The 25,112-nt window shown below is 37.3% G+C and overlaps 2 protein-coding genes across 2 annotated transcripts in view; one reads left to right on the plus strand and one right to left on the minus strand.

Moving 5' to 3' along the window:
* The window catches only part of TMEM117 (transmembrane protein 117), a 176,109-nt gene that overhangs the window by 146,090 nt on the left and 4,907 nt on the right, over positions 1-25,112 (minus strand). The window contains exon 3 of the mRNA XM_058022668.1: positions 4,291-4,423. Coding sequence (XP_057878651.1) covers positions 4,291-4,423 — 133 coding nt within the window. The remainder of the gene's footprint in view (positions 1-4,290; positions 4,424-25,112) is intronic.
* LOC131082619 (P2Y purinoceptor 1-like) lies at positions 6,189-11,939 on the plus strand. The gene is made up of 2 exons (XM_058022670.1): positions 6,189-6,258; positions 10,927-11,939. The coding sequence occupies exons 1-2, from the start codon at positions 6,189-6,191 to the stop codon at positions 11,937-11,939; spliced, it is 1,083 nt and encodes a 360-aa protein (XP_057878653.1).

Below are 25,112 nucleotides of genomic sequence, written 5' to 3' on the forward strand. Positions count from 1 at the left end.
ATTAATTCAAGTTGCATTGCTATTCCTAAGGAATTTCTGCAAGTAATGCAAAATGTATTGAAATTCCACACTTTTTCTGCAAAGGAAATGAGCAGTAAGAGAAGATAAAACTACACCAAGAAATATGTGCTCGCTCCTAGTGCTTAATAAGAATAACCAAAACCTTTTGGCAGCACAGGTAACAAATTCACACCAAACCCTCTCCTGACACATGGAATGCTCAAAGAAGACAATCCCAACAATTTGTATTATTGCTACAGCAATGTGACAATTTGCAGCTAAAGAGAAAATGGGTTTGTGTCTGTTATTTCAATGACACTTTGCAGTGTTGAATAATGATGCACCTGAACATCCTTTGGACAACTGCAAATCTCTTCATCTAGGACAAGATAGCTGACATTTGTGACACAAGAGTCACAACTTTGATTTTTGGATGTCATATGAAAAGGACATCACTGTGTTGTAATGTTAAACATCAAAGCATAATTTACTGATGCAGGCTCCCAAAGAAGAAAATGGGTTTCCTTTTGGTGGCATATTCTCTACTTAAAGCAATATGCTTGGGAAAACTTCAATGTGAGTAGGTATAGGCTTGGAATTCCTCAGTATGCCAAGGGTACAAAAGTCACACATAAATGACAAAAATATGGGACAGTCCCTGGACATTTCCAGGCCTGAAATTCCTTTAAGGAAAGAAACAATAAATAAAGGGCTCTGAATTTGCTTGTGGCACAGAAAAACCCAGAAAAAAAGTTTGATAGTGAGGATCCCCGTATACTTTCAGGGGATTTAGCGTCTTAAACTGTACCCTTTGCTGCCACCACGTGGCCTTGCCGCAAGACACTTTTTGATATAGAAAAATGAAAGTTTCCTCCTTTCATTTATGTCTCAAATACAGCCTTTAATAAATAAGCCATGATGCTCATCTGTTACACAGCCAAAATCACTGCTTAATTTTAAGAATCTAAATGACCTAAGATAATAAATGTACACCCAAGTCCCTCACTTTTTAAAAAAGTATTCAATGGCATTTTGATAACAGATATGGTCACCAGATATTCAGTTCTGACTACAAGAACACTGACGTTACACTAGTGATCAGTGGATTAGTGCCTTACACTGTGAAGTGCCCTACACTATGAAGTACCTAAAAGGCAACATCACAGAAAAAAACCCCCCAGTGACTTTAAATTTAAAATGACACATTCCAATGGGTCACAAGATTTTTATTTCAAATAGTCATGCTTTCACCCAACAGACAGCTGTGCAATGTAATTCAAATATCAGCAACTCGTTCACATAATTACAGAATTGTTAACACTGGAAAAGACCTCCATGGCCATCAAATCCAACTGTTTACTGAGAACCAGTGTATTTATGACTAAAACATATCCCCAAGAGCCACACCTCTTTTGACCACTTCCAGAGACTGTGATTCCACCACTTCCCTGGACAGTCTGTTCCAATGCTCTACGACCCTTTCTGTGAAGTTTTTTTTTCCCAATATCCAACACACACCACCCTGTCACAATTTGAGGCCATTCCCTCTCATCCTGTCAGTAGATGCCTGGGAGAAGAGATGGACCCCACCTCACTACAGTTTCCTTTCAGGTCATTGTAGATGGTGACAGGGTCACCCCTAAGTCTCCTTTATTACAGAATACACAAACCCTGAGCCACTTCTCTTATGACTCCTTCACCAGCCTCACTGCCCTTCTCTGGCCATGCTCTGGCACCTCAATGTCTGTCTTGTAGTGAGGGGCCCAGAACTGAACACAATATTCAGCTTGTGCTCTTCCCTGAAAATTCAAGTCCCTCCTGCTACATTTTTTTAAGGGCTATACTCACAGTATTTTAAGTTTGCTGCACTAAGACACATGTGAAATGTCTTTAAAAAGTACTTTTTAAAAATCCCCAAATTTTGGCAACTGTAAAATGTACCTTTTTAAACTATGGTTATATGACAGAGCTTTCAGGTTTCTTGAGCCCTCAAAAGGGCTTTTGCTGTAGTCATCCATGCTGGCATAATGCAGGATGTATGACTTTCCTACTTGTATGCCAGAAAGGGATTTTCTTTGATGAGACCAAACATCTGACATAAAGAAACTTGTCAGAATCCCTCTGGTGCCAGAACTCAGGGAAAGGTGATCCAGAGACATTGAAGGAGAAAACAAAAAAAAAGGCAGAAAAAAAAGAACATTTTTCCCTTAGTCTTGTAGACAGGAAGGCTTTCATAGCCCTTGTATTGAGCGATGTGTAATCTGGGATGCCTGTGTTTCCTAGGAGCCCACAGGCTCAAAGGTCAGTTTCTCTGCACAAACACCATAACCTTCATGCAGGCAAACTCTGACCTTCATCCTGGAAACCAGGCTCTCTGGTGAATCATTTCAGAATCATTGTGGTAAAAGATATAGACAGAGCTGTTCTTTTGCACAGAAGTACAAACCACGAAGCAAATAGCTTTCATAAGGATTACATTTACTCAGGAAAAAAAATGCACTCCTTGAAACACTTCATTAGGGCAACATGGAGCAGTTGGGTTTGATAATGTTTGTTGTAGAAACCCTCTTTTCAAAAGTGCTACACATTGTTCTAGCCCAGCTTTGAGAGGACTGATCCAAGAGCTCTGTTTTACTCATGATTTAAGTTCTGTTGTTTGAGACTGAAACTTTTTGCTCCATATGCTTTCTTGCTGGAATGGAGAGCCAACATGTCCATAATGAGCCCTCAGCCCACTTTGAAGAAAACCATGCAATTCCATGAGGACATTATGGTGAACCTCTCAAAAGAATCACAACCCATCCAGAGCTGGGGTATAAGCTCCAGGAAAGAAGAGGCTTCACCCCACAGAATGCAAGAGGGCACATTGTCTGACACAGCTATTTTAGTACAAGGCTGTGCCTGTTTCCATGGATGTGGATGCTGATGGCCACCCAATCTCTTCAGAGCAGCTAATGGAAGCTTGTAGCAAAGACAGGAAGCAGGAATGTGAACGGACAAATGAAATCTGATTTCCAGACAGGAGTCAGGCTTTCAAGATTCTTAATGCTTTGTCTAACAGCTAGCTGGTTTTAGTTTAAGGAACATTAGAAAGACCAAACAGAAATCTGAACATGATGCCAATAATAGCATGACTATGTAAATAGGGAAGCCAGAAACCTGCAATGCTCCCCACCTCCTCCTCCTAATTAGCCCACCTGTTATTGAGCATTCATATTTACCACATCATTACTGTGATTGTTTCATAAAACAGTCAATGAGTCTGCTGCTCTACCTGCCTGCCTCAAACCAATACATTCAGTCTTCATGTCACAATCTCATGATCATCCCAGCTGGTCTGAGCTTATGCTCATTCAGTGACAGGCAGTCTGCCTCCTACTCACCTTTTGCTTTATGTCACATTATTTACAGGACTTTGAACACTGCACATTTTTGTTGACATGCTTAAGATCTGTAACACACCACACCAGAGCCCATTACTCATCATTCTGTTGGTATGGCTCTGATATTCTACTAGGAACAAGGAATTTAATTATCTGCATTGTTCTTCAACTCATAAGTTCTTTGGATTTCTTATTTCTTGCTGGGAAGTTTTTAGATGCTATCTTGCTTTTCATAAACAACATTGCTGTGGGGTGTTTCCCAATGAACTCATTTTGTACATATTAGATATGTAAAAATATAGATTTTCTCAGTAAAATTAACACATGAAAGTGTCGACATAATAGGAGAAAGCAGGCCTTAAGACAGAAAATTAATATAAAGTGGTCCATTTAAAATAATCCATATATAATAGATGGCTGTTCATGTCTCAGCCAAACACAATTTTGCTCTCTCAGAGCACCTTATGGGGAAAAAAATTAAGAATATTCTAAACAAATTGGATCAGCAAATATTATTGTACATAACCAACACAGAACTATACTACCCATTTAATATCCATGAGCTTCCTCAAATTTAGATATTTCAACTACTTTTAACTCTAAACTTCCTCCCCAGGCACAATGGTAATGGTTAATCTTGTAAACCACTCAGCCCTAATTCAAATCAAATTTGTTTAGCTACAATTTTAATTTTTTTTAAAAAGGCATAATATTCATTATTACTATGATTTAACAGTTGCTAACAATAGTCTAGGACTCAATTTTTTATAACTAACACTTTAATCCTCTGGGCTAATTAACCAATTAAATTACTATTCTACCTAAATTCAGAAAGCAGAGGAATAAAAAAGTTTACAGTAAAGTATATTCTAGAGCAAAAGAGACAAAAATAAACTCTGGAACCTACCTCATATTCCCTGCCATAATGAGGATCAGGTTATAAATGTGAGAAAATATGAAGAGGAAGAGGATGGTACTGAAGAACATCGTCATCCAAGACCCATGGTCCTCTCGAAACATTTTCAGACGAAGCAACCGACCTATGGTACAACAATTATGAGAAGGTGTATTTTAGTCAGTCAGTAAACACATGTTTACATCATAATAAAACCAAAATAAACTACTAAACTCTATTTCTTCCTATAGCAAATTATTGAACTGTGTGTGAGGAGGACATACTTAGCATCATGCAGGTGAAGTACCCTTCTGTACTTCAGCATGAACAGATATTGCTACAAAATTACAAATTACTTGCAACCCAAAGGGGGAAAACAATGCAACAAGGGATAAATGCAATAACATATTAATTTCAGTATGTTTAAGAGGCGATGAGAAAGACCACAAGCCATAACAATGCATTTCAAGTGCTAAAAAAGGTTACTGATTCATACATAATTTTCTTTTTTCATGTCCAAGACAGCTTTTCATGTCTGAGACTGTGAATTATTTGAGGTATGTCCACTGACAAATATTATTTGCTTTCCTAATTTAATTTGGTAATCCAATTATGAGTCTGTGTAGAATCTTATACTGTATGTTTTTCTTAGATCTAATCACTTTAATCATATGACATGGTATTATACATTATTCTGCAAAAAATACCTTTTTTCAAAGAATACTGGTGTGTCTTGCCACTGGAAAAGAAGCTCTGCTTACTCTTGTCACTTGTGTTAGATGAAACTTTTATGATACTGTTGCCGCAAACATTTTTTTCCTGAGCTAGCTTTTTTTCTCTGTCATCTCTTACCTTTAGAGAATTGTTTAGAGTATTGAAAACCTCACCAGCACAAGAGATGGGAATTTGCTTTTGCAAGGATGAGAGTGCCACAGCAGAAGCCAAGAGGGGGTAAAGGAAGACAAGGGATAATTCAAGCAGCAAGCTGAAGGACAGTGTCTACCAAGGAGACAGAACAGTCTGGTGCTAGAAGATGGGAAAACAGGGAGAACAGAAGTCATATGAGGAGCTGGACAGGCAGTGTCCAGAGAAGTGATATAGCAGACGGCGATGTGAAATGGTCTGGGATGGAGGCAATTTCTCTCAGCCGGTTGTTGAACTACTACTGTCCACATTTAGCATTGATTAGGGCTGGATACAGATGGAAGCTATAAAGTGGGAGAAAATAACAAAAAGTTTGAAATGCTCATTCGGACAGACAGGAAGATTCCAGGACTGGTATTTGCTACTGAAGATGGATGGAGAGGCAGGTTTGGAGGAACAAGACTTGAGGACCTGGAGCAGACATGGACTATGGGCTGAAGAGGTAGGATGTGAACTCTGGATTAAGCAGCTGGAGGATGAGAGTTCTTTGAAAAAGCTGAAACTTTGGAATGATGTGGAAACCATGAGGCAAGAGAAGTGACAGGTCCATAGAGGGGGGGTGAATGAAGCTCTACAATGGGACAAGAGCAACATAGGTCCACAGTCCAGTCCAGTAGTAGGGCAGCAACAAGGTTTCTGTGAGTGAAGAAAGACAAAGAAAGGGAAAGTGCAAACACACATATACATGCCCCAAGCCCCTGTACTCTTCTACATTTTCACTGCTGGAAACCATGACAGCCCCTGGCCTGGCTAGACTGAGGGTGTCCCATAAGTCTGTCCTTCCCTAAAGAGCAAGCTGAGGCTGCTATGGCAATGGCATATTATCCTGACTTACTGAGAGGAGGGGCTTAATGATAAAAGATATTTCCCTTGCAGTTTGAATCCTGCTCTCTGAACAGCTGCCATTGCATATGGAATACTACCACCACCGTGGATAATAAGCAGTACTCGCAAAATAGAGTTGTGATTTCAGGAGGTCCAGATTAATGGAGAGAAAGAACACAGCCTGGAATCTAGACTTCTGTAAAACAGATAACTCCAACTTTTCTAAAGCAGGTAAGAGGAAAGATTTAATAAATATTCATTGCACCTGTACCCTTCAAAACAATGCTTTTTCCTATTTAGCTATTACACACTGATTAATACCTACTAATATGTATAAACATCACATTCTTAAAATAATATTTTCATAAATATTATCTTCAGTAGGCAAATTCTTCCACTTTAACTTTCCTTCTACTGTAGCTTGTGTTTGCCATATGCAACTTCATTAACTCTCAAGCAGGGTTCATCAACATAATTTTTTAATGAAAGAAATAGTACTTTAATCACAACACTGATACGTAAAAATAAAAGGAATTGAATATTAGCACCATCTTCTTACCTAACTGCTTACAAATGTCACAGCTGTTACTTATTGCTCCCACCTTACCAGTAAGTATAACATGCTAAATGCACTTAAACTAAAATATGTTAAATGATCCACATGATGCTCACATTGTTTTATACATCCTTTTGCATCAATTAAGTTGAAATAAAAATGGGTGATCAGATGATTGCCTAACAGGTAAGTTGTTAAACTAAAAATTGCAAATAATGCTTATTGGTTTTATAACAAAAACTAGGAGTCTGTATAATGCTTTGTTTTTGTAAAAAGGTTACACTTTCAAAGCACACATAACAGAAATATTATGGGGTGTGAATGGTCGGCAATTTGGAAAACCTATCTAGTAACTGGAATAGACTTGTACTAGACTCAAGTACAATTCAAAACAGCCCTACAAAATTCTCAGAGTAATTCCAGAAACAGAAAACAGTTCATGTAAAATTAGGTCTTTTACCATAAAGAATAGCAAACAAAAAGTAGCAAGGGGAAAAGAGAGTAGATAAAGAATAATATTGCACAAAATAAGCTTTTGACTCATGTTAGCTTTCTTTTTTTGGTTTTGGGGTTTTTTTTTGTTTTGTTTTTTTTCTTTACTTCAGGGAAAATTAGCTGCTTATGATGAATTGTTAAAAATGTAAAATAAACTCTGACAGGTATGACAGAGAAGAATATGGTAGGATATATTTACACATAAAAAATTATATACTTAAAAAATCCCAAATAAATGTGTTAAGCCTAACGGACCTTTGCAAATGCAAGTTAAATGCCAGATGAATGACCATAAATTGGGAATTAACTAATAAAATGGGAATTAACTATATACAAAAATCAACACTGTAATATCATAATGTTTCCTAGCTCCACCAGATGTTTCCTCAAAATGTAATTTCTTGCTGGAAGTAGGTCTTTTTATCTGCTCCAAGGCTTTGGAGAGCACATCAACAGTACTAGGGGAACACAGAGTAGCAGAGATGTCACCGTTTAGGGTCCTGCAACAAACCAGGCAGTAACCAACCAGTATTTTTTTTCCAGTCCAAGAGGAAAGACAACTCAATAGGCAGATACAAAAAATTGAATCAAACAGGTCACTTTTTATAAAATTCAAGTTTTTCCAGTATCTTTAGATCCACAGCCCATAAGATGGTTGCACTCATTAAACTGCAGAAGCAGAAACAAGAGAAACAGTAAGTTCTTACCCATGCATTTAGGATGCTTTGTTGTCTTAATTATGAGTGATGGAAACCATAAACTTCAACCATTTCCTGGGCATATTTTTAATATTCTAATAACAAGCTCTTCATTGAATCAGATATATTACTTTAATTCTGGGTGCACCATCAAGGGATTGCTCTTTCTGACTACTTAGTGCTCCAGGTCATCTTCATCTATGACTGAAACTGTTCACCTGAAAAATTAACCTCAATAAATGGGAAGTACGTTTTAACCTTGAAAACCAATTCTACTTTCATCAAAGTTTGGCAAATCTGATTTTAGCCAGTAGTAATAACAACATATGCCACGGTGCTGTTGCTTATTCCACCCCAATACAATATGCATATATGTGTTGGCTGGCTTTGCTTAAGAATGTATGGACTTAGCAGTGAATGCTGTAATGTTCAGAAAAAGAAAGTTTTCTCAAAATACAGATGCAAAATTTTGGATTCAAACTGTGAAGACAATCTAGTCATATCCTGTAGCTTTAGTTATGCTGTTGGTGCTAAGACAGTAGACAGAAAACTTGCTATTGTCTGATATAAAAAAATGTCACTTCTGAAAATTATTACAGCACATATCTTCTGGACATCAGGGTGGCTCCAATGGCTTCAGCATAGAGCAGGGCATGCTTCCTGTCTTCCTGCATGCAGTCAGACTGCATCTGTGATTGTATAGGCTTTACATTCTTCTGATGGAACACCAAGAGATCCTGGAATAGCACCAAATGGGGGGGGTCAAACCCCTTGTGTTTTCCTCTTGCTTATTAAATTATCTCAGGAAAGGTTCTTTTTATCTCTCCACCTGTTCCTCTGTGTCCACCCTCAAAGTCACTCACTTCAGTTGCAAAGCAGAGCTTCAAGAACCAAGTCTTATTTATGGTCTCTAAGCTCTACTACCATACAAAGAATTATCAGGAGACAGCAGAATTATTTTAGAAAATTCAAAGAGGAATCCCAAGGTAGACATGTGGGAAATGCCTACACAAACAGACATATTTTCTAATGACTCTCTGAGCTCCAAATGCACCTTACACAGTTGGGCAGCTCCATCCCCTTCAGCTACAACACCAGCTTCGCACAGCTCAGCCCTGAGTGCAGCCTAGCAAACTGAAGGTGATGAAGGAGATAGGGAGTTTGTTTTGTTTCAGTCTGTGACTGCCCTAACACAGTTACACGGCTGCACATCCAGACTTTATATGGCCAACTTAGAGCAAAGCAGAGCATGTGGCACAGCTGTTTGCCTCCCTCCATCTAGACCTAGCCCTTGGCCAGAGGCTCAATAAGATTGGGAACCTGGCATTACAATTCCCTGGTGCAGCTATGGCCATACTGTCTGTAGCCAGTTTAGGACTTACTTATACTGCCATTTGTAAGGACTGAAAAGGAAGGCAGAGAGGTAGGAAATGCCATTTAGTTCCAAGAACACACAAACTCTAGCCAAGAGGGTTTTAGGAAAATATAAATTTCCTATACCTATTCAAACTACTTTTAATTGAACATATCATGAGAAAATGTTACTTAATGATCTTTCACATTTTAAAGAATTTACAGGGATATCTTATAAATGTCACAAGAAAACAATAACACAGTTTGTGTAATTTTTTATATTCACAAATGCTAAGAAGCAGGGAAAGTATAGCTACCTTAGGTTAAGGTCCAGTGCTTCCATACTTAAAAAAATACATTTACAGAACAAACACTCCCCATCTGTGAAATACACTGTGAGTAGAACAGATGGTTTTCTATCTACATAATTTCCTGGAAAGTTATTTGACTGCCTTTGTTGCTGAGCTTCTAGAAAAACCACTTTCCTTCCTAATTTTGTTGAGTACAGTCTAAACCACCTTTTTGTCTGGTAAGTGAGTGGACCATAAATTTGCAAAGCACAATAATGCAGTCTTTATTTAGAAGGTCTTCACTGCAGCTTCTGTTTGTTATAGTTTGACCTATGTATGTGAACACACCTTTGGAAAAGTATGTATGAAGCTTAACACAAAAGCAAAGCATTACCTTAGGAAAAAATCCACTATTGCCAACTCAGTGGTTGAAGATGTTCCAAAATTTTCAATAAGTCAATAACATTCTGAAAAGGTCCTTTCTTCCACTCAAAGTATGGCCTGTACTGATGAAAATTTTATTCTGTCAGCCTATCAAGCACTGGAGTGGACTCTGATCTATAAATTGCTGTTTGGATGATCCTCATAAAAAGCTTCTACTTGGACAGACCTCACAGTCTGGCATCGTTTGGAAATTTGCTAGAAACATAACAAACTGCATTGGTAACAGCTCGTTCTGACAGAATATTCCAGCCTTTGGTTTTATTAGGAGAAAAAAATCATTAGAATTAAGCATGAGACTTAATAAGCAGTAAAAATTTGCTTTGAAAAATACACTGCAGATCTATATTCCACATATTCCATAATGGGAATTGATACAAAGTAGGCCATAAAGTTAGATGAAAAGAATATTCTCTAACGCTACTAAAGCACAATCTTTTAATTCTGGGACAAATATTTACAGAAGAAAATCAAAGAAAAAGGTTTTAAAAAAGCATTTTGTGTAGCCCTTTAGATTGAAAAGTTTCTGTGGCCTTCACTAAAAGCAGAATTCTATCCTCATTTGTTTTGATGCTGTTTTGTGATCTCAGTCACAGCTCAGTGCACAGCTGCGCACATGAAGCTTGCCCCTAGGCCCCATATGGATGCTCAAGGCAATCAAAGCAATGATGGAATGAGCATGGGCAATTGCTGTCCTTCTGTCACCTCCTCTGCTTTTTCCAAAGATAGATTAGTGGCCAAGGGACACTGCTCTCACTTGAGAGTGCACACTTTTTTTCTCACATCCATCATACACTACAGTAAATAGCAAAGAGGAAAGTACATAAAGCTTCCCATATAAGTTCATGAAGATCTGCTTGTGTGGGTGTTGTAGAGTAAGCTGTGTTACCTACTTGGAGTTTACATTTCTTTCAGATAGAGGAGAGAGTCTGTACATTATACTATGTTCTGAATTCTTTTGCCAGTTCAAACACACTGAATTTAACTTACAATTTTTGAATTTTAAATGCAATGTATCCAACTCTGTTTTTATTTTAAAGGTTGTTGGTATCTCTTTTCCCTTCAGGTGTACCCCCTGGACAGATGATGAATGGTACATGCAGTATTTTAATTTGCAACAGAAATCCTAAGCTGGAGTGGTACTGTTATTTGCTGATTCTGGTTTGCCTTTTCACTTTATTAACAGGATTTCTAGGCAATATACTTGCACTACGACACTATGTTTACTGCATGAAGACATGGACTACCAATACCATATTTCTCTTTAATTTGGCACTGTGTGACTTTACTTGGACTCTTGTGGCACCTTTTTCAGTATATTGTAATATCCAGAAGTTTGCTGTCTATTTCAGTCAAGAGTTTTATAACATCATAGGAGTACTTTTTAGTATTAATATCTATGGAAGTGTGTATTTCCTGACACTCATCAGTTTTGACAGATACATAGGTGCTGTTCATCCCATCAGCTCACTGACATGGTGGGACAAAGAAAAGGCTGTGTTTTGCACCATCGGGGTTTGGATCTTCATAGTGATTGCATCGGGGCCTGAGATTTACTACACAGTTGCAGCTAGAAGACAGCACAGCCTCACGGATCACTTGGATAGCACTGAAGAACCTATACAATTTGTCGTGCCATTCACATGCTCCAAAATTATACTGAGATTCCTAATTCCAGCCACAGTCATCTTTACATGCTACATGTTGACTCTCAAAGCATTACTGCAATTCAGTAAACGCCAGCAAAGAAGGAACAGATTTGTTAGGCCTCTCTTACTGATTTCAGCTGCTATGGTTGTGTTTGCTGTTTCTTTCATACCTTACCATGTCATGATGATGGTGATACTAATTTACAGAATTAGTTGTCAACCACCCTGTGGGAACATGGGCACATTAAGTGCCATTTACAAAGTCACAGAGATCATCTGCAGCATCAACAGTTGCCTTGACCCAATCATTTTTACAATAGCAAATAAGACATTCTATGAAAGAATTAAAAGTATAAAATGTCATCCCAAATGCTGTTGTCTGACAGGAAGGGTAAGGGACATCTCTCTGTCCCTGAGAACTATGACTTAAACTCCAGTGTACAAAGACTTGTATTTCCAGCTGCTCATGTGGCTTTGTGTCATCAGACCTATTTCATATTTGGTCACCCACATTGTACAGATATCTCTTGAATAAGCAAGAATACACAGAAATGCAGAGTAAAACTTGACAAGAAATACTAGCAGCTCCTAGCTTTACAGAATTGGCATTTTAAATATTGTTGTCATACCCTAATTTATTGTGAAATAATACTTCTATCTGTATGTACATGCAATATGGAATTAAAAATGATTAAAAGTTCTAAGTAGCTCCTTTAATTCTGGGAGAGAAAAATACAGCAAGATTAAGGGCAGACAGTGTTGAGGAGCCTCCTTACAGTTTCTGTGAATTATTTCTTCATCAGTTTGTAAGTGCTGCTGTGATTGTGATTGTGCAATTAATAACTGTCAGAATGCTTACAGCTGAACTGCTTGAGCATTTGCAGAAAGCTTTCTACAAGTACTTCATTTTAATGCTGCTTTCTCCAGAGTTCCACTGGCAGTGGAACCTCATTAACTCAGGAAAGTACAGCACATTTCCAAAAACAAACAAACAAAAAATAAATAGTAAGATAAAGTCCCTGAGGATAGTCAGAGCCACAGTGAATCTGCTCATGAAACAATCAAGCATGGATTAGAGAGCTGTGCTAAGCCTTCTCCCAGGCAGCAGGGGCTCCCTCCAAACCCAGGCAACCGCAGTTGTTTGTTATTAGTGCTCTGCTTCAGGGGAGGCACTTGTTCTGCCACGAACTCTGAACTCCTCAGCAGGGAGAAGTCTCCACTGGAAAAGCCCTGAAATGCAAGAAGGGTAAGAGACGCCACTACACAGAATGCTTCTTCTCCTGTTCCTTTGAGGTCTTACCATCACCGTTTCAGGACAGTCCAAGATAATTAGACTACAATACATTTTAGTCATTCAACCAGCACGACAGTCATCAGAACATCCACCTTCAAGAGTCATTAAATATATGTTCTTTCACATCACACTGTACAGGCAAAATAATCATGTTCCAGTAATCAGCCACCTGCTGACTTGTTTTTGTGCCAAGTTCCACACATTACCTTGATAATTATGAAAGCCCATGTATCACTGAGCACATTAATTTTACTTTCGAAGTTACTGATGACAAAATAGATTTTAATATACTTTGTACAGTCTTAATTCTTTAATTTCCACTGTTTTAAATATAATTTTCTCCTTGTATGTATTATAAAATTATTCTATTCCATATGGGTATTCAATGTCTCTTGTTCTGTTTCAATTGTATTGACTAAATATACAAAAATACAACCTAGAATTTTTTTTTAATTATCTGTAACTGTGATAAGAAAAGAATCCAGTTCTGATAATCTGAAACCCTTTACAAGTGTTGGGATGTACTATTACACTCACAAAATATCACAGGAAAATTGCATGCCTATGTGTACTTACTTCATTCTAAGTACTGCTTCTTTCCTTTGATAATTCTCAATATTTCAATTTTTCTTACTTTAAAAGAAAAATATTCTTTTTTTTAATATAATTGTCTATTGGAAACATGCCTCCATTTCTGCCTGCCTCCCTTTCTGTGTCCACAAGTTCCATAAAGCTCATTAATGATCTATCAATAAAGCCATCTATAACAGAGGTCCCAAGATGCTCACACACATAAGAGAAAAAGGGGAGAAAAAAGAGAGTAACAACCTCATGCTTCTAGAAAAATTAGTCTCAACCAACCCTGAATAATGAAGAACAGAAGGAAAAAAAGCAAGTAAGGGCATTGCTACAAAACACATCTGTGCCACGGCGCCTCTGCTGGCTGTTCTCCCAACCTGGACATCTCATACAACACGCTGAGTCTAAAAGCACTGCATAATCTTAAAAAAAAAATCCTTCCATCTCTCACCCCAAGATATTCCTGTTTCTCATGATACTCAGCAGTGAATATACTCTAGTAGCTGATAAGGGTTCTAGACATTTGTTTTCCTGATTATAAATGGTTATATAATCAATTAAACACTTTTTAAAAGCATTTTTGTTCAACTCGGCTGATCTAATGCTCATGTTGCCCTGATTGAAACCGAAGGTTTTCTGCAAAGTAAGAGTTAAAAGGCACAAGACATCTGTTCGTGTTTACTTGCTTGTAATTTCACTTTGAAATATATGCTCCTAAAATGTTTTATTATAATATTACCTGGATAGAATGACATAAACAAATAAAATTATATGTTTATTCCATTTTGCTACAATAAGTGAACAATAAACTAAGCAGCCAAGAGCCAAAGTAAACATCTTCTACTATGAAAAATATGTTGCAATATTGGTTTCTCACTGATCTTTGTTTGGATTAAATCTGAGGACATGGTATCCAGTTAAATACCTAACTATTCTGAGTTTGAACACATTATAGTATATTGTAATAATGTATTAGCCTACAAAACAGACTGCAAGGTCTAGGTAGCTTTTGTGTACCTTATCTAGACATTCTAACATAATACATTCAATGAACACAAGAGAGACCATGGCCTGAAAGATTTGACCTTTTATGTACATGCTCAGCTATTGTCAGAGAAACAACTTTCTCATTTACTATTGTACATTCAGCATGGTTTTGTAAGCAAAAATTATTAAACCAAAAATCTCTACATTGAAGAGATAAATTTTGCTACAAATTTCCCAAAGTTGCTAAGGAAAACATCTTTATATTCTCTATTTCTCTTTGTAGTACTTTACTTGTTAAAATAAAAATGTTCAGATGTTCCTTAAAGTTTGGTTTTCTCTTCGATATACATAAATGAGTGTATTCTGGTATCAAAGTTTTTCTTTGCATGCCTCAGAATCACCTCACTTGGCAAAAAAACTATAACAATACCACAATGTTATTAAAATACTTCACCGCTGTACATTGCTTTAATCTGCGGAAGTCAAATCTCTTCAGACACAAGAAAAAATATACCTAGACTGATTCTACAGCTGGAGGAACCACAGCAGAGGCAGGTGATACGGCTAAGTCCATCCTCTGCCTCGTAAAGAAATGCAACTTCTCTGCTCTTGCTTTAGAGAGACATCCAAGACTCTGAGGGGCCAAGTCTCCCTGGAGTCTGCAATCAAGAGATGATGGGGTGTGCTGGCCTCCTGCAGGAATCTATCAAACCTACAGCTCTCCCAAGTTCTTTTCAGGACTTCAGCTTGGCACTTACCAGCTTGGTCCCTTCCAGTTCACATGACTCAGCACAGATGGGGCTTCCTCCAGCTGGGAAAGGTGAACCCTAATCAGGAGCACTGCAGCTCTCAGCTTCTGCAGTCTAAGGTAAAATGCAGCCTAATGTCACAAAGGGCAACAGCCAAGGTCTCAGCTACTGACCCAGCTGGAAAACTGATGTCCTCACACAGAACACTGTGTGCTAAGACGAAGGGAGCTCAGGATCTCGGGTTTCCCACCAGTTCAGCCAATGCTGGTCAGAAGACTGATGTCTGTAGCCAGATGTCTTTCCACTGGGCTTCCTGTGCAGCCTGTCTTACCTGTTTTTGGTGGTCTCAAGGGCCTAATCTCAACTAATCTGTGTGAGTGCACACAGGTGAAATGCACAGCCCTCTGCCTTCCTTAGAGAAATAAATGCCATTTTAGAAATGCCACATAGCCTTTAAAGATTTCTTGCTATTTCTCAAAGAAGGAAAGAATAGAATTTTTCATAAGAATGCACATTCATCTTTTAATACCAAAACAAGAAGAGGAGGATTGACTTTTGCTGCTACAAGGAAAGAGCTGACACTTTCTTTTCTTAATGGATTAGCCAAAGGCAGGAAAGAGCCGGGTGGTGATGGTCAGTGCCATCTGCCAGAGCAAACCTTGCAGGAGGGTCCTGAAGGCACCGCATCTCTGCTTTACTTCATGCCATTGCTACTACCAAGAAACAATACTTTAGGCTGCTGATTTGAAAGAGTTGTAAAAGGCAGATAACCTGGGAAGGCCCAAGACTGTGCCAGAATTATTGTGTAGGCAGGTTTAATTCTGAATTTATCTGCACCTCTCAATTTCCATTATAGAGATTTAGCCTATAATTTTAATTTAACCTTTACTATTACTGATTTTATTACTTCAGGTTTAGACAATTGTGCTGATGCAGATAAAAGGAAACTTGTAAAAATAGATATTGATTTCCTGTAATGTTTTAGAACATTTTTAAATGGGGAAGTAACTGAAAACCCTGCATTAGCAACAGAAAATGCTAACGCATTTGTTCCTGAGATTTTTTAATTCTATGTGACCCAATCCCAGGTTACAAAACTAACAGGAAAAAATAATTCTCTTTTTAAGTGGCCTCACTGCATAATTAAAAAAAAAAAAAAAAAAGTTAGTTAGAGGACATGTAAGTATTTAATTATATTTTTGCACTCTTTATTCTTTTAGAATTTTTAGCATTTTTTAACTGCCAGACCTGTGTAAGCAATTTCATGATCCTCTTTATTTTTTAAATTTTAGAGCCAAAATGTTTAAACATCATATATGTCATTCTTCCAGAAACTACATTTTCCTTCTTTGAATTCTTTGGAATCCAAACCTCGTAACAGATAAAAGAAACACAGCAGTATTTATAGCCTGTGTAATGTTGATGCTGAACTCTGAAGGGAAGTCTGAAACTTCTGTTCTTCAATACCAGTTTACTGATGCTCTGCAACAACTTGTCAAAATAATCAGGGTTTTTCTACACTGTTTGTTCTTTTCTCCTGAAGCCAATTAATAAGCTTATTTTTAATAGTAAATAGAACTGCTTACAATGTATCTAATACACAGGCTTTCAAAATAAACATTTATAAAGAATTTTGAGTCAAAAAACAAAGCAGATTAAGCATGAGGTTTATTTTTTGTCTTCAATAAATATTTGCAACTCTGCTGTCTCTTATGGAGACTGTGACTAGATCTCACATTGGACAAACAGGCACTCCATTGCATTACTGAGCATGTCTGTGTTTCCAGTGCAAAAAGTGGAGAATTGGTTTTTTTGGGACCAAGAGGAAGCACATTCCTGTGAAAAAAATGTTCTCTAGCTCACAGTGGAGTACAGGGGTATGCACATAGACTTCTTTTCTGTAAACTATACACAGGATGCGCCTGTATATACACCCAGATCAACACCTGTCTGAGCACCAGGAAAGGATACAATCAGTTAATCCATTCCTGTGTCAGAATTAGTATGGCCAGCAATCTGCACAGATCTCACACAGGAAGGCTGATTATTATTCTGCCAGACTTGGACCAGTCTTACATTTAGCAGTTGTACTTCTAAAAGTGACTGTTTGAATGTTTGTCGCAGTTTTGTTTGGGGTTTTTTGTTTTGGTTTGCGTTTTTGTTCGGGTTTTTTTTTTTTTTTATGTTGGACTCTCCTTCAGACTTGAGACAAGTGTACAAACTCTCATTAGGGATGCATTCCACCTTAATTTACTCCAGGAATGGGTTTTGCTGGTGTTAGATGTATGACTGGACTCAATTATCATAAAAGTCTTTTCCAACCAAAATGATTCTGTGATTCCTAACTTTACATAACGTGTGGTTTGTTAGTTCCACCACAATTTCCATGCCTCACCTTCCAGCAGAAATAACTAGAGTCCTGCTCAGATGGGATTTTGATTTATCAGAGAATGAGTGATAACAGATCTGTTATTTTCATGCTGTGATAATGGTTACAGCAGATGAAGTCCAGCTGGTTTATAGCAGGGGCAGCGGCTGCAATTACAGTCTGTGTAAACAATTGGCCAGAACCACAGTTATCAGAGGAAAATCAGCTTTTAACAGCAATTCAGAGAGAAATAATTATCTTTCAACGGAGGAGCACCTTCTAGTGGTCTCAAGTGAACATGGCAGCTAGTTAAACAGTTCTCCAAATAAGGAGAGCTAAATGTGCTAAATAAAGAATAGCAATGTATATTTCTGTACACTATTTTTATGATTAAATTCACTATTCATTTAAAAACAAAGGAGAAAAACCAAGCTCATATTGGAAAAAATTAAAATATTTTTCAATTACAATATTTTCTACTCCTCCCCTTCTCCTTGCCAACCTAATAGTTTGCTAGCTTTTTATACAGTTACCTTGAAAGAGTATTTTTGTATATTTTACTTACAACCTACCCACCCTTTTGCTTTCTTAGTAATGAAAATTTGTCTTCATTAAACACCAGTTCCAAAGGAAATTTGCCATAGAAATATTACTTTGTTCAGTTTCACTGGTTATTATAACACAGTTTCTCCAGCCAGAGTATTCCTAGTAAGCATAGTTTTTGCAAAATATTATTTGTCCTGGTTACTCTTGCAAATAACATAGTATCAAATGATTGAAAATCCATTTTTTTCCTAAGTTATTATTAAATATAGTGGCTATGACAGTTTAGTCTAGTCTGTGGTCTCTTTCAATCAGTATGTAGTAGATAATCTTTTTGGACACAATTATACAGTGTAAATAATACAAATGAATTATGTGCTATTTCTATAAAAGCAAATTAATAAGCAGTGCTTAATATCATGTCATTGCAGGATACTTGTGCATTGGTGCAAGCTAACTATATGAAACAGATTAATACTTAGATTTTCATGACATTTCTCTGAATTTTGCAATTGAGGGAAAAATGTCAAGTGCAAAACCTCAGATTCTCAGGTGATTAAAAGAAGACATAGCTATTAAATTTTTGACTCTATAAACATTATAAACATATTCCTGAGTTATCAAAGTAGAGAACCTGACTTTTTTTTTTTCTGAAGAAATTTTTCAGAAACTTCAGCCCAAAACTGAAATAAAAAATTTTAACACACGAAAGCTCATTTTGTACCATTTTGTATCGCTTTGGTGGCGCCATTATAAAATAGGTTTGTTGAAATAGTTAGTAATTTTGCATCCTTGATACCCATCAAGGATTAGTTAGTAATTTGGCATCCTTGATAGCCAGAGTTGTGTCTGATAAGCTCTGGGTAGGCACAGGCTGCCTGGGCCAGCTCTTGGCACAGCAGCGTGGCCCTGAGCTCCGCAGAGCCCCTGATCCCTGCAAGGCAAGCACAAACACAGCCTCAAGAGAGCTTTGCTTTTTACCTGCTGCCTAAGAGATGGAAACCTGCAGGCATCCCCAAGAGAGCAGCATTCCTGCTTTACTCTCTGAATTTAGACAAGTCACACAAAAGTGACCTCTAATTTAGATAAAAATTGCTCCACCTTTGGCTGCCACAGAGATAAAGCTCATGGGATATAAACCCCAAACCACTTCAAAGTCATCTTAGCTGGAACCTATCAAGGATAACATGAAGCAAAGCGGTAGACATGGAGAAAACTGTTTGTAAATACCTTTTTATTTGCTGCATGGAAGTGATACGAAATTGAATGTTGTGCTAAGCCCTGAATTCCCCAGATCAGAACTCCACAGACATTCCTTATAAAATGTTAGTTTTCAGTTCCTTTTCCCTTTTCTGTACCTTTAGCACATTACACTGTCAGGTGTGAATTAAGATCCATATTTTTTGTCACTTACACCTATTAGCAAAAGAGATAGGATATTTGTGGGGTTTTGTTATGTAAAACTGCAGTTTCTCAATCTTTAGGCCTTTTACTCAAGTAAGTTAAAATTAAATATTGTTGCTGCTGTGACTCTCTAGGAATATTTTTCTTCATCTTGCCTCATCTCTTTGCTCCCTCACTGCCCTAATTATTTTTTTCATTATTTGTTTACATGTTTGACTTTACCTGAATCTTGCACAGATTTAATTTCTTTTTTGCTTTACTATTAAATGAAAGTGTGCTTCACAGTAGACAGACATTACATCAGTGTCACAGAAAGAGAAAATATTATTTAGCATGTACATAAGTGAGCCTAAAAAGCTCTACACAGCTGGCCACTTTGAAAGGTCATACCCCAGTGGTGCAGATGAAAGCAGAATTCAAGGCTCTGCTGCTACCTCTACTCAGATGTCCAGCCTGCTCCTTGGAGACTCCTTTCACACATACAGGCACCAGGGACAGTGTGAATCCTCAAAGCAGGAGAGTTTCTGCTGCTCCTGCCAACCCCTGGCATGAGTTACTCAATGGGGAAAGGGGTATTGCCCCTCCTGATGAAAAAAGAAGAATGCAGAAAATCCTGTTTTCCAGCATCTGAAATTAGGGCATGTGCCTCATGTCTCAGCAATCACATTTAGAAACTCTGCATTTCTGGCCTACCTGTGTCATAGGGAACAATTACTGGTCCTTCCTCCTTGAAAGTCATCTGGTTAGTGAACACATTTACAAATTCTTTTTACTTTTGCCATATGTAAAATATCTATGAGAAATGCATACACCCCACCTACTATTTGCTAAATAGTTCTTATATCCTGATAATGTATTCAAAAATTTTTAAGGACCAGAACAGGTTGAGGGTTTTTTTTTTTTTATTCTGGAATTAAATATATATATATAGTCATATTTTTATATATATGTTTATATTTTTATATATTTATATTTTTAAAAAACAAATGTTATACGGCAGGTGCACAGGCAGGGGAGTGCACAGGCTGGATTCAGGGGGTCCCAGCAGAATCACACAGAGAGAAATGTTAGTTTGTGTGTGAAGGACCTTCATGCCACTTACAGCCTAAGGGGACCAAGGAAATCGTGTTCTCCTAGGGACTCTTCAGCAGGCATATGGCAAGGTGATGTTCCACACTAATATCCTCTCCATCTCCTCCTTGTATGGGATAATGATACATGAAATTTTCCCCTGCACTAGGCTGCACCTGCACTATGCCCATCAGGATGCATCTACTAAGAATAAGCTCACTTCTATTTCTGGAAATTGGGGAATGGAGACACATCATTCCCATAAGTGGCAGGCATCATTCCAAAATCACTCCTGGCTTCAAACAGAAAGAAAAATCTGGAACTCATGTCAAAAAGATCAAAACACAGATTTGACACATCAATATGAAATAGCAATGAACTTATTTTTAGTTTTAGTCACTGGATGCTAAATATTATCTAGAGCTTTCCCGTTATGGAAAATCTGACACACGTAGCTCTTAATGCACTCTTATGCTACTGCTTGGGGAGTGGGGTATGCACCTCCAGTAGAACCAAATCTGCTACCAAGAGAGAATAATCTTTTTGTAGCTATTGCCTGTATTTCTCCAATTAAACTCTACAACTTACTACCCAAAGACTGATTCCACAACGAAGGCTAAGTGCAGACAACAGCAGTCTTCTCATTGACTGTGAAAAGAGGAAGCAGTGAAATGTTATGGCTCTTCTAAAAATAAGAGTAAGAGAAGAAATTAGGAGGTCACTTGCATGCTTTTCATTTATATTTGAAAGGTCACTTGTGGTCTCCCTCATGAATGATGTAAAGTTTAAAATAAACTGATATCTGAAGTATTGTCAGCTTGCCAGAGCTGGAATCTGATGAGCCTGCAACTCATTCAGTGGCTGGCTGAGAGCTTCTTCTTTTTATGTTGCTGCTTTTTTTTTTTTTTTTTTCTTTAATTTGAGGATTCTGGCTCTCAGAAATGCTTGCTCACAGTCATTTGTGCGTTATTATTAGCAAACTGTTAGACTGGCCCCTTGGCACACATTTTGTAGGACCAAAATAATTTTATTGTATTGCTTCAACATTTTACTGGTACAAAAGAGGTGAACTGACCCTGAAGCAATCACAGCAGACCTTGAATACCTTCAACAGTATTAACTTGGTCATTGTTATTAAAATACTGAACAGGCTCTCGAAGACAGTATTTTTTACCAGCTATCACATTAGTTGTTTTCTATCAGGCTGAAGTCATCAATGGAAAAGAAAGAGCAGGAACAAAGTTGCTGGGTTTTAAGTGACAGTCCTTAGTGTAATGTAAGACACAGAGCTGACAACAGAAAAGAATATGCTCTATCAATCAGCTTAGAATTTTATGCAAGTATTGCTATATGCACACCACTGGTTTCTACAGATGGTGGTATAACTGTTCCTATCACTACCATCAAACAAGAATGGGAAGCAATCTGGCTGGAGAACAAGCATGCAAAAATCTTAACAAATCTATGGGAAGCTTCTTTGGCCAAACAGATCACATGGCTCACTAGCTATTTCACAAGCACCACTATGAAAGTGATATGCCAACACCAGCAGCAATACTTCTGCCTAGATTTTACACTAACATGATCCCTAAAATATCAGGATACTAAGTGACCATATATGTAATATTGTATGAATTTATCCTTTTACCTAACATCCACTTTTCCCATGTAGTGCACCATCATCCTGAGCAAATCCCAGTCTGCCTAATTTCCACTTCCAATCTTCATTCAGTTAATAAACCCCTTAAATTTCAGCATAAAAGGTGACACTGAAGAGTCTGCTTTTAAGACATTTGCATGATCTTTTAGAGCCTTCCAGAGAAGATGTTTGACAAAAAGAGTAATGTTTTCAGATCACATAGCCTTGGTGAGTGTTTTGTTTGAAACCATCTATCATGAAATTGCTCCCAGCATGGCACTGCTGTCCATTAAAAAATCTGCAACATTTGTGTGCACCCACAGTTCAGTGCAATTCCTGTAATGAGTGATTTATTCATTTATGCCAGTGTCTATGAAGCTCACATTACCATTTAATTTTAAACAAACTGCATACTGTGAACATTTGTAAGAGAGAAACCCATTAAATTTAACATTAATTCAACGGCTCTAATTTACTCGCTGTATTATGATTCCTCCATTTTAAGAAATACAGATTTAGCTATATATATCTTGTTTGCTGTAATTTTTTATAACACATTAAGTATTTCATTTTTCCATCCATGCCATTTAGAAAGGAACTTACAAATATAAATCTAAGAACACTCATTGGCAATTGATTCAAATACAAATACAAATACAATACAAACATAGTCTCTGCATTCAGGCTTTTAACCAGATTTTAATACATCTTTAAAATCAGAAAAATGGACAAGTAGAAACATGTACATTTTGTAGTAAGGTTGTAAAAACTAATGTATCTAATATGCAGCAGAAGCTAAGGATTAGTACACATAAAGACCAGTCAAAGCAAAAATCCTGGACTGAAAAAAATAAGGTATTTTTCCAAGTATACTGCCCATTTATGCATACTGCTAAAAGTCTATTCAAATTGAAGACTTATTTTTATATGTATAATCTGTAGGCTTTTTTGAGGTTTTAATACCTTTTTGGTCGCTGAGCTTATTCTCTTATCCAGAGATAGCTTCAATATTGTCCCTAACATGGAGTTTTTACAGTAGAGGGGCATGGATTAGAATACCTATTGTACTGGGCTCAGTGATAATGATTTATAAGGATCATATTTATCTATACTGATGCAAAATACACAGCCTGAATTTTGGGCAAACTCCCCCCCCCACTGAACTCAGAATTTAGGTCTGAAGTAGTGCAGAAGAGCAACTGTGAAGATGCTGAGCAGGTGCCAATTAAAACATACACTTTCTATACCTTAAACACTGTGCTATCTTCCATATAATGCCACAGAGCAATATGAAAAATAGGCAACTGCTTATTTAGGAATTTCTTTTAAGTCAAGATTAGAATGGATTTGTTGAATGCATAGTGTCATCAAATGGGTAAGTTTGTAATAAAGCAGAAAATTAATCAAGCAGATTTAAATAAATCTGGTTTAAATAAAGCAGAAAATTAATCAAGAAATTACCTCTTTATCTCAAGTAATTCTTTCATACAGAAAGAAAAATCAAACCAGGGGTACGTATCTTTATTTTTTATTTCCCCAAACTCCCAATATTCTTCTATGACCTTTCACTTTCCATTGCAAAATTAAAAGCACAGCAGAACACAATACCTAACCAAACAGAAGATATGCTTAGTGATGGATCAAAATAACACAGTGGATAACAGCCAAAAGACAATGTTAAAATTCTACTTGTTCTGACCACATGTCATGAATATATAAGGAATGACTTAGATAAGAGCTATTTTCCATTGAAATATTTATCATGGGAAATGTTTATCAAATGAAATAAGCTATTTTTTGACTGAAGAACAAGAAAAGTAATTGTTTTCTAGTCTTGTTTTAAGTCATGAGGAGTGTCTTGAAGGATTCCCTGAAGATGACACCACTCAAAGGTTGCAACAAATATTATCAACAGAAAACATTCCACTATGTCCTCCAGCTGAAATCTCTACTTCTCATCAATATAGTTTACTTACTTCCTTATCTCTCTGTAAGCTCAGAGTGATGAAGCCTAAATCAGGTTTTCAGCACCTGTCTTCTTCCACTTTTAGACACATAAGGTGCTATTTCTTTTATTTTTTTAATCCATGACAGTCATGGCTATCAGGCAGTGATTGTCACAGATGGTAAACTGTATTGTGACACTGTTCTAGCTACACTATCTTTCTAGTTTCTATGCAAACTCAGCAGCAAAGAAATACAGAACACAAAGAATAAAAAAGCAGAAAGGCCATAGAGAAAGAAAATCCTTTCCTCTTCATTTAAAGTGAGACAGGCAGACTAATCCTTTTCATTTTCAATTTGCAGCCTCCATGCTGAGTCAAGACTTGTCAGGGGAAGATTGACTGGTGCTATTTGGTTTCCTGACTGCAGGAAGTTATACACAGGCCACAAGAAACAACCAGTCACAATTTCCTCTGCAAACAGAGTTTAGCAGAGAAAAAAACCAAAAATAAACAAACAAGGATTTAAATCCAGAGTGCTCCTAAGCAATTATACATTTAAAAAAAAGTAAAATAAAGAAAAATTACAAAAGTAGGAACTACTTAAAGAAATAGACTAGAGAAATTAAAAACCATAAAGGGGTGAATTCATTAACTGCTTGATGCCAGAAGATCCAGAGGACATATTCAATGAGGATCTCAATAAAAGGAATAATTTCTAGGCAATGAAGTCATTAAAGTAGTAGCAAATAACAGGCAGAAAATATTTCAGCATGGGTGTACAAATCTCTTGGAGACACAGAGATACTTGAAGCTGTAAACTCACATTCTCATCCCAGCAATGTCTATCCACACAGCCACACAGCCACATCAGTCAGCAATACAGTCAGCTCTTCAGTCCCACAGCCTGCCATCTGCTCTCAGTGCATCGCCAGCAGCATTTCCACTGCCACACTGTGTGGGTGCAGCCCCACAGCACTGGAGCCAGCACAAGCTATGGCTGCCACAGCCCCCAGCTATCCTGGC

Source organism: Melospiza georgiana, chromosome 4 (assembly GCF_028018845.1).
Source record: "Melospiza georgiana isolate bMelGeo1 chromosome 4, bMelGeo1.pri, whole genome shotgun sequence".
NCBI lineage: Eukaryota > Metazoa > Chordata > Aves > Passeriformes > Passerellidae > Melospiza > Melospiza georgiana.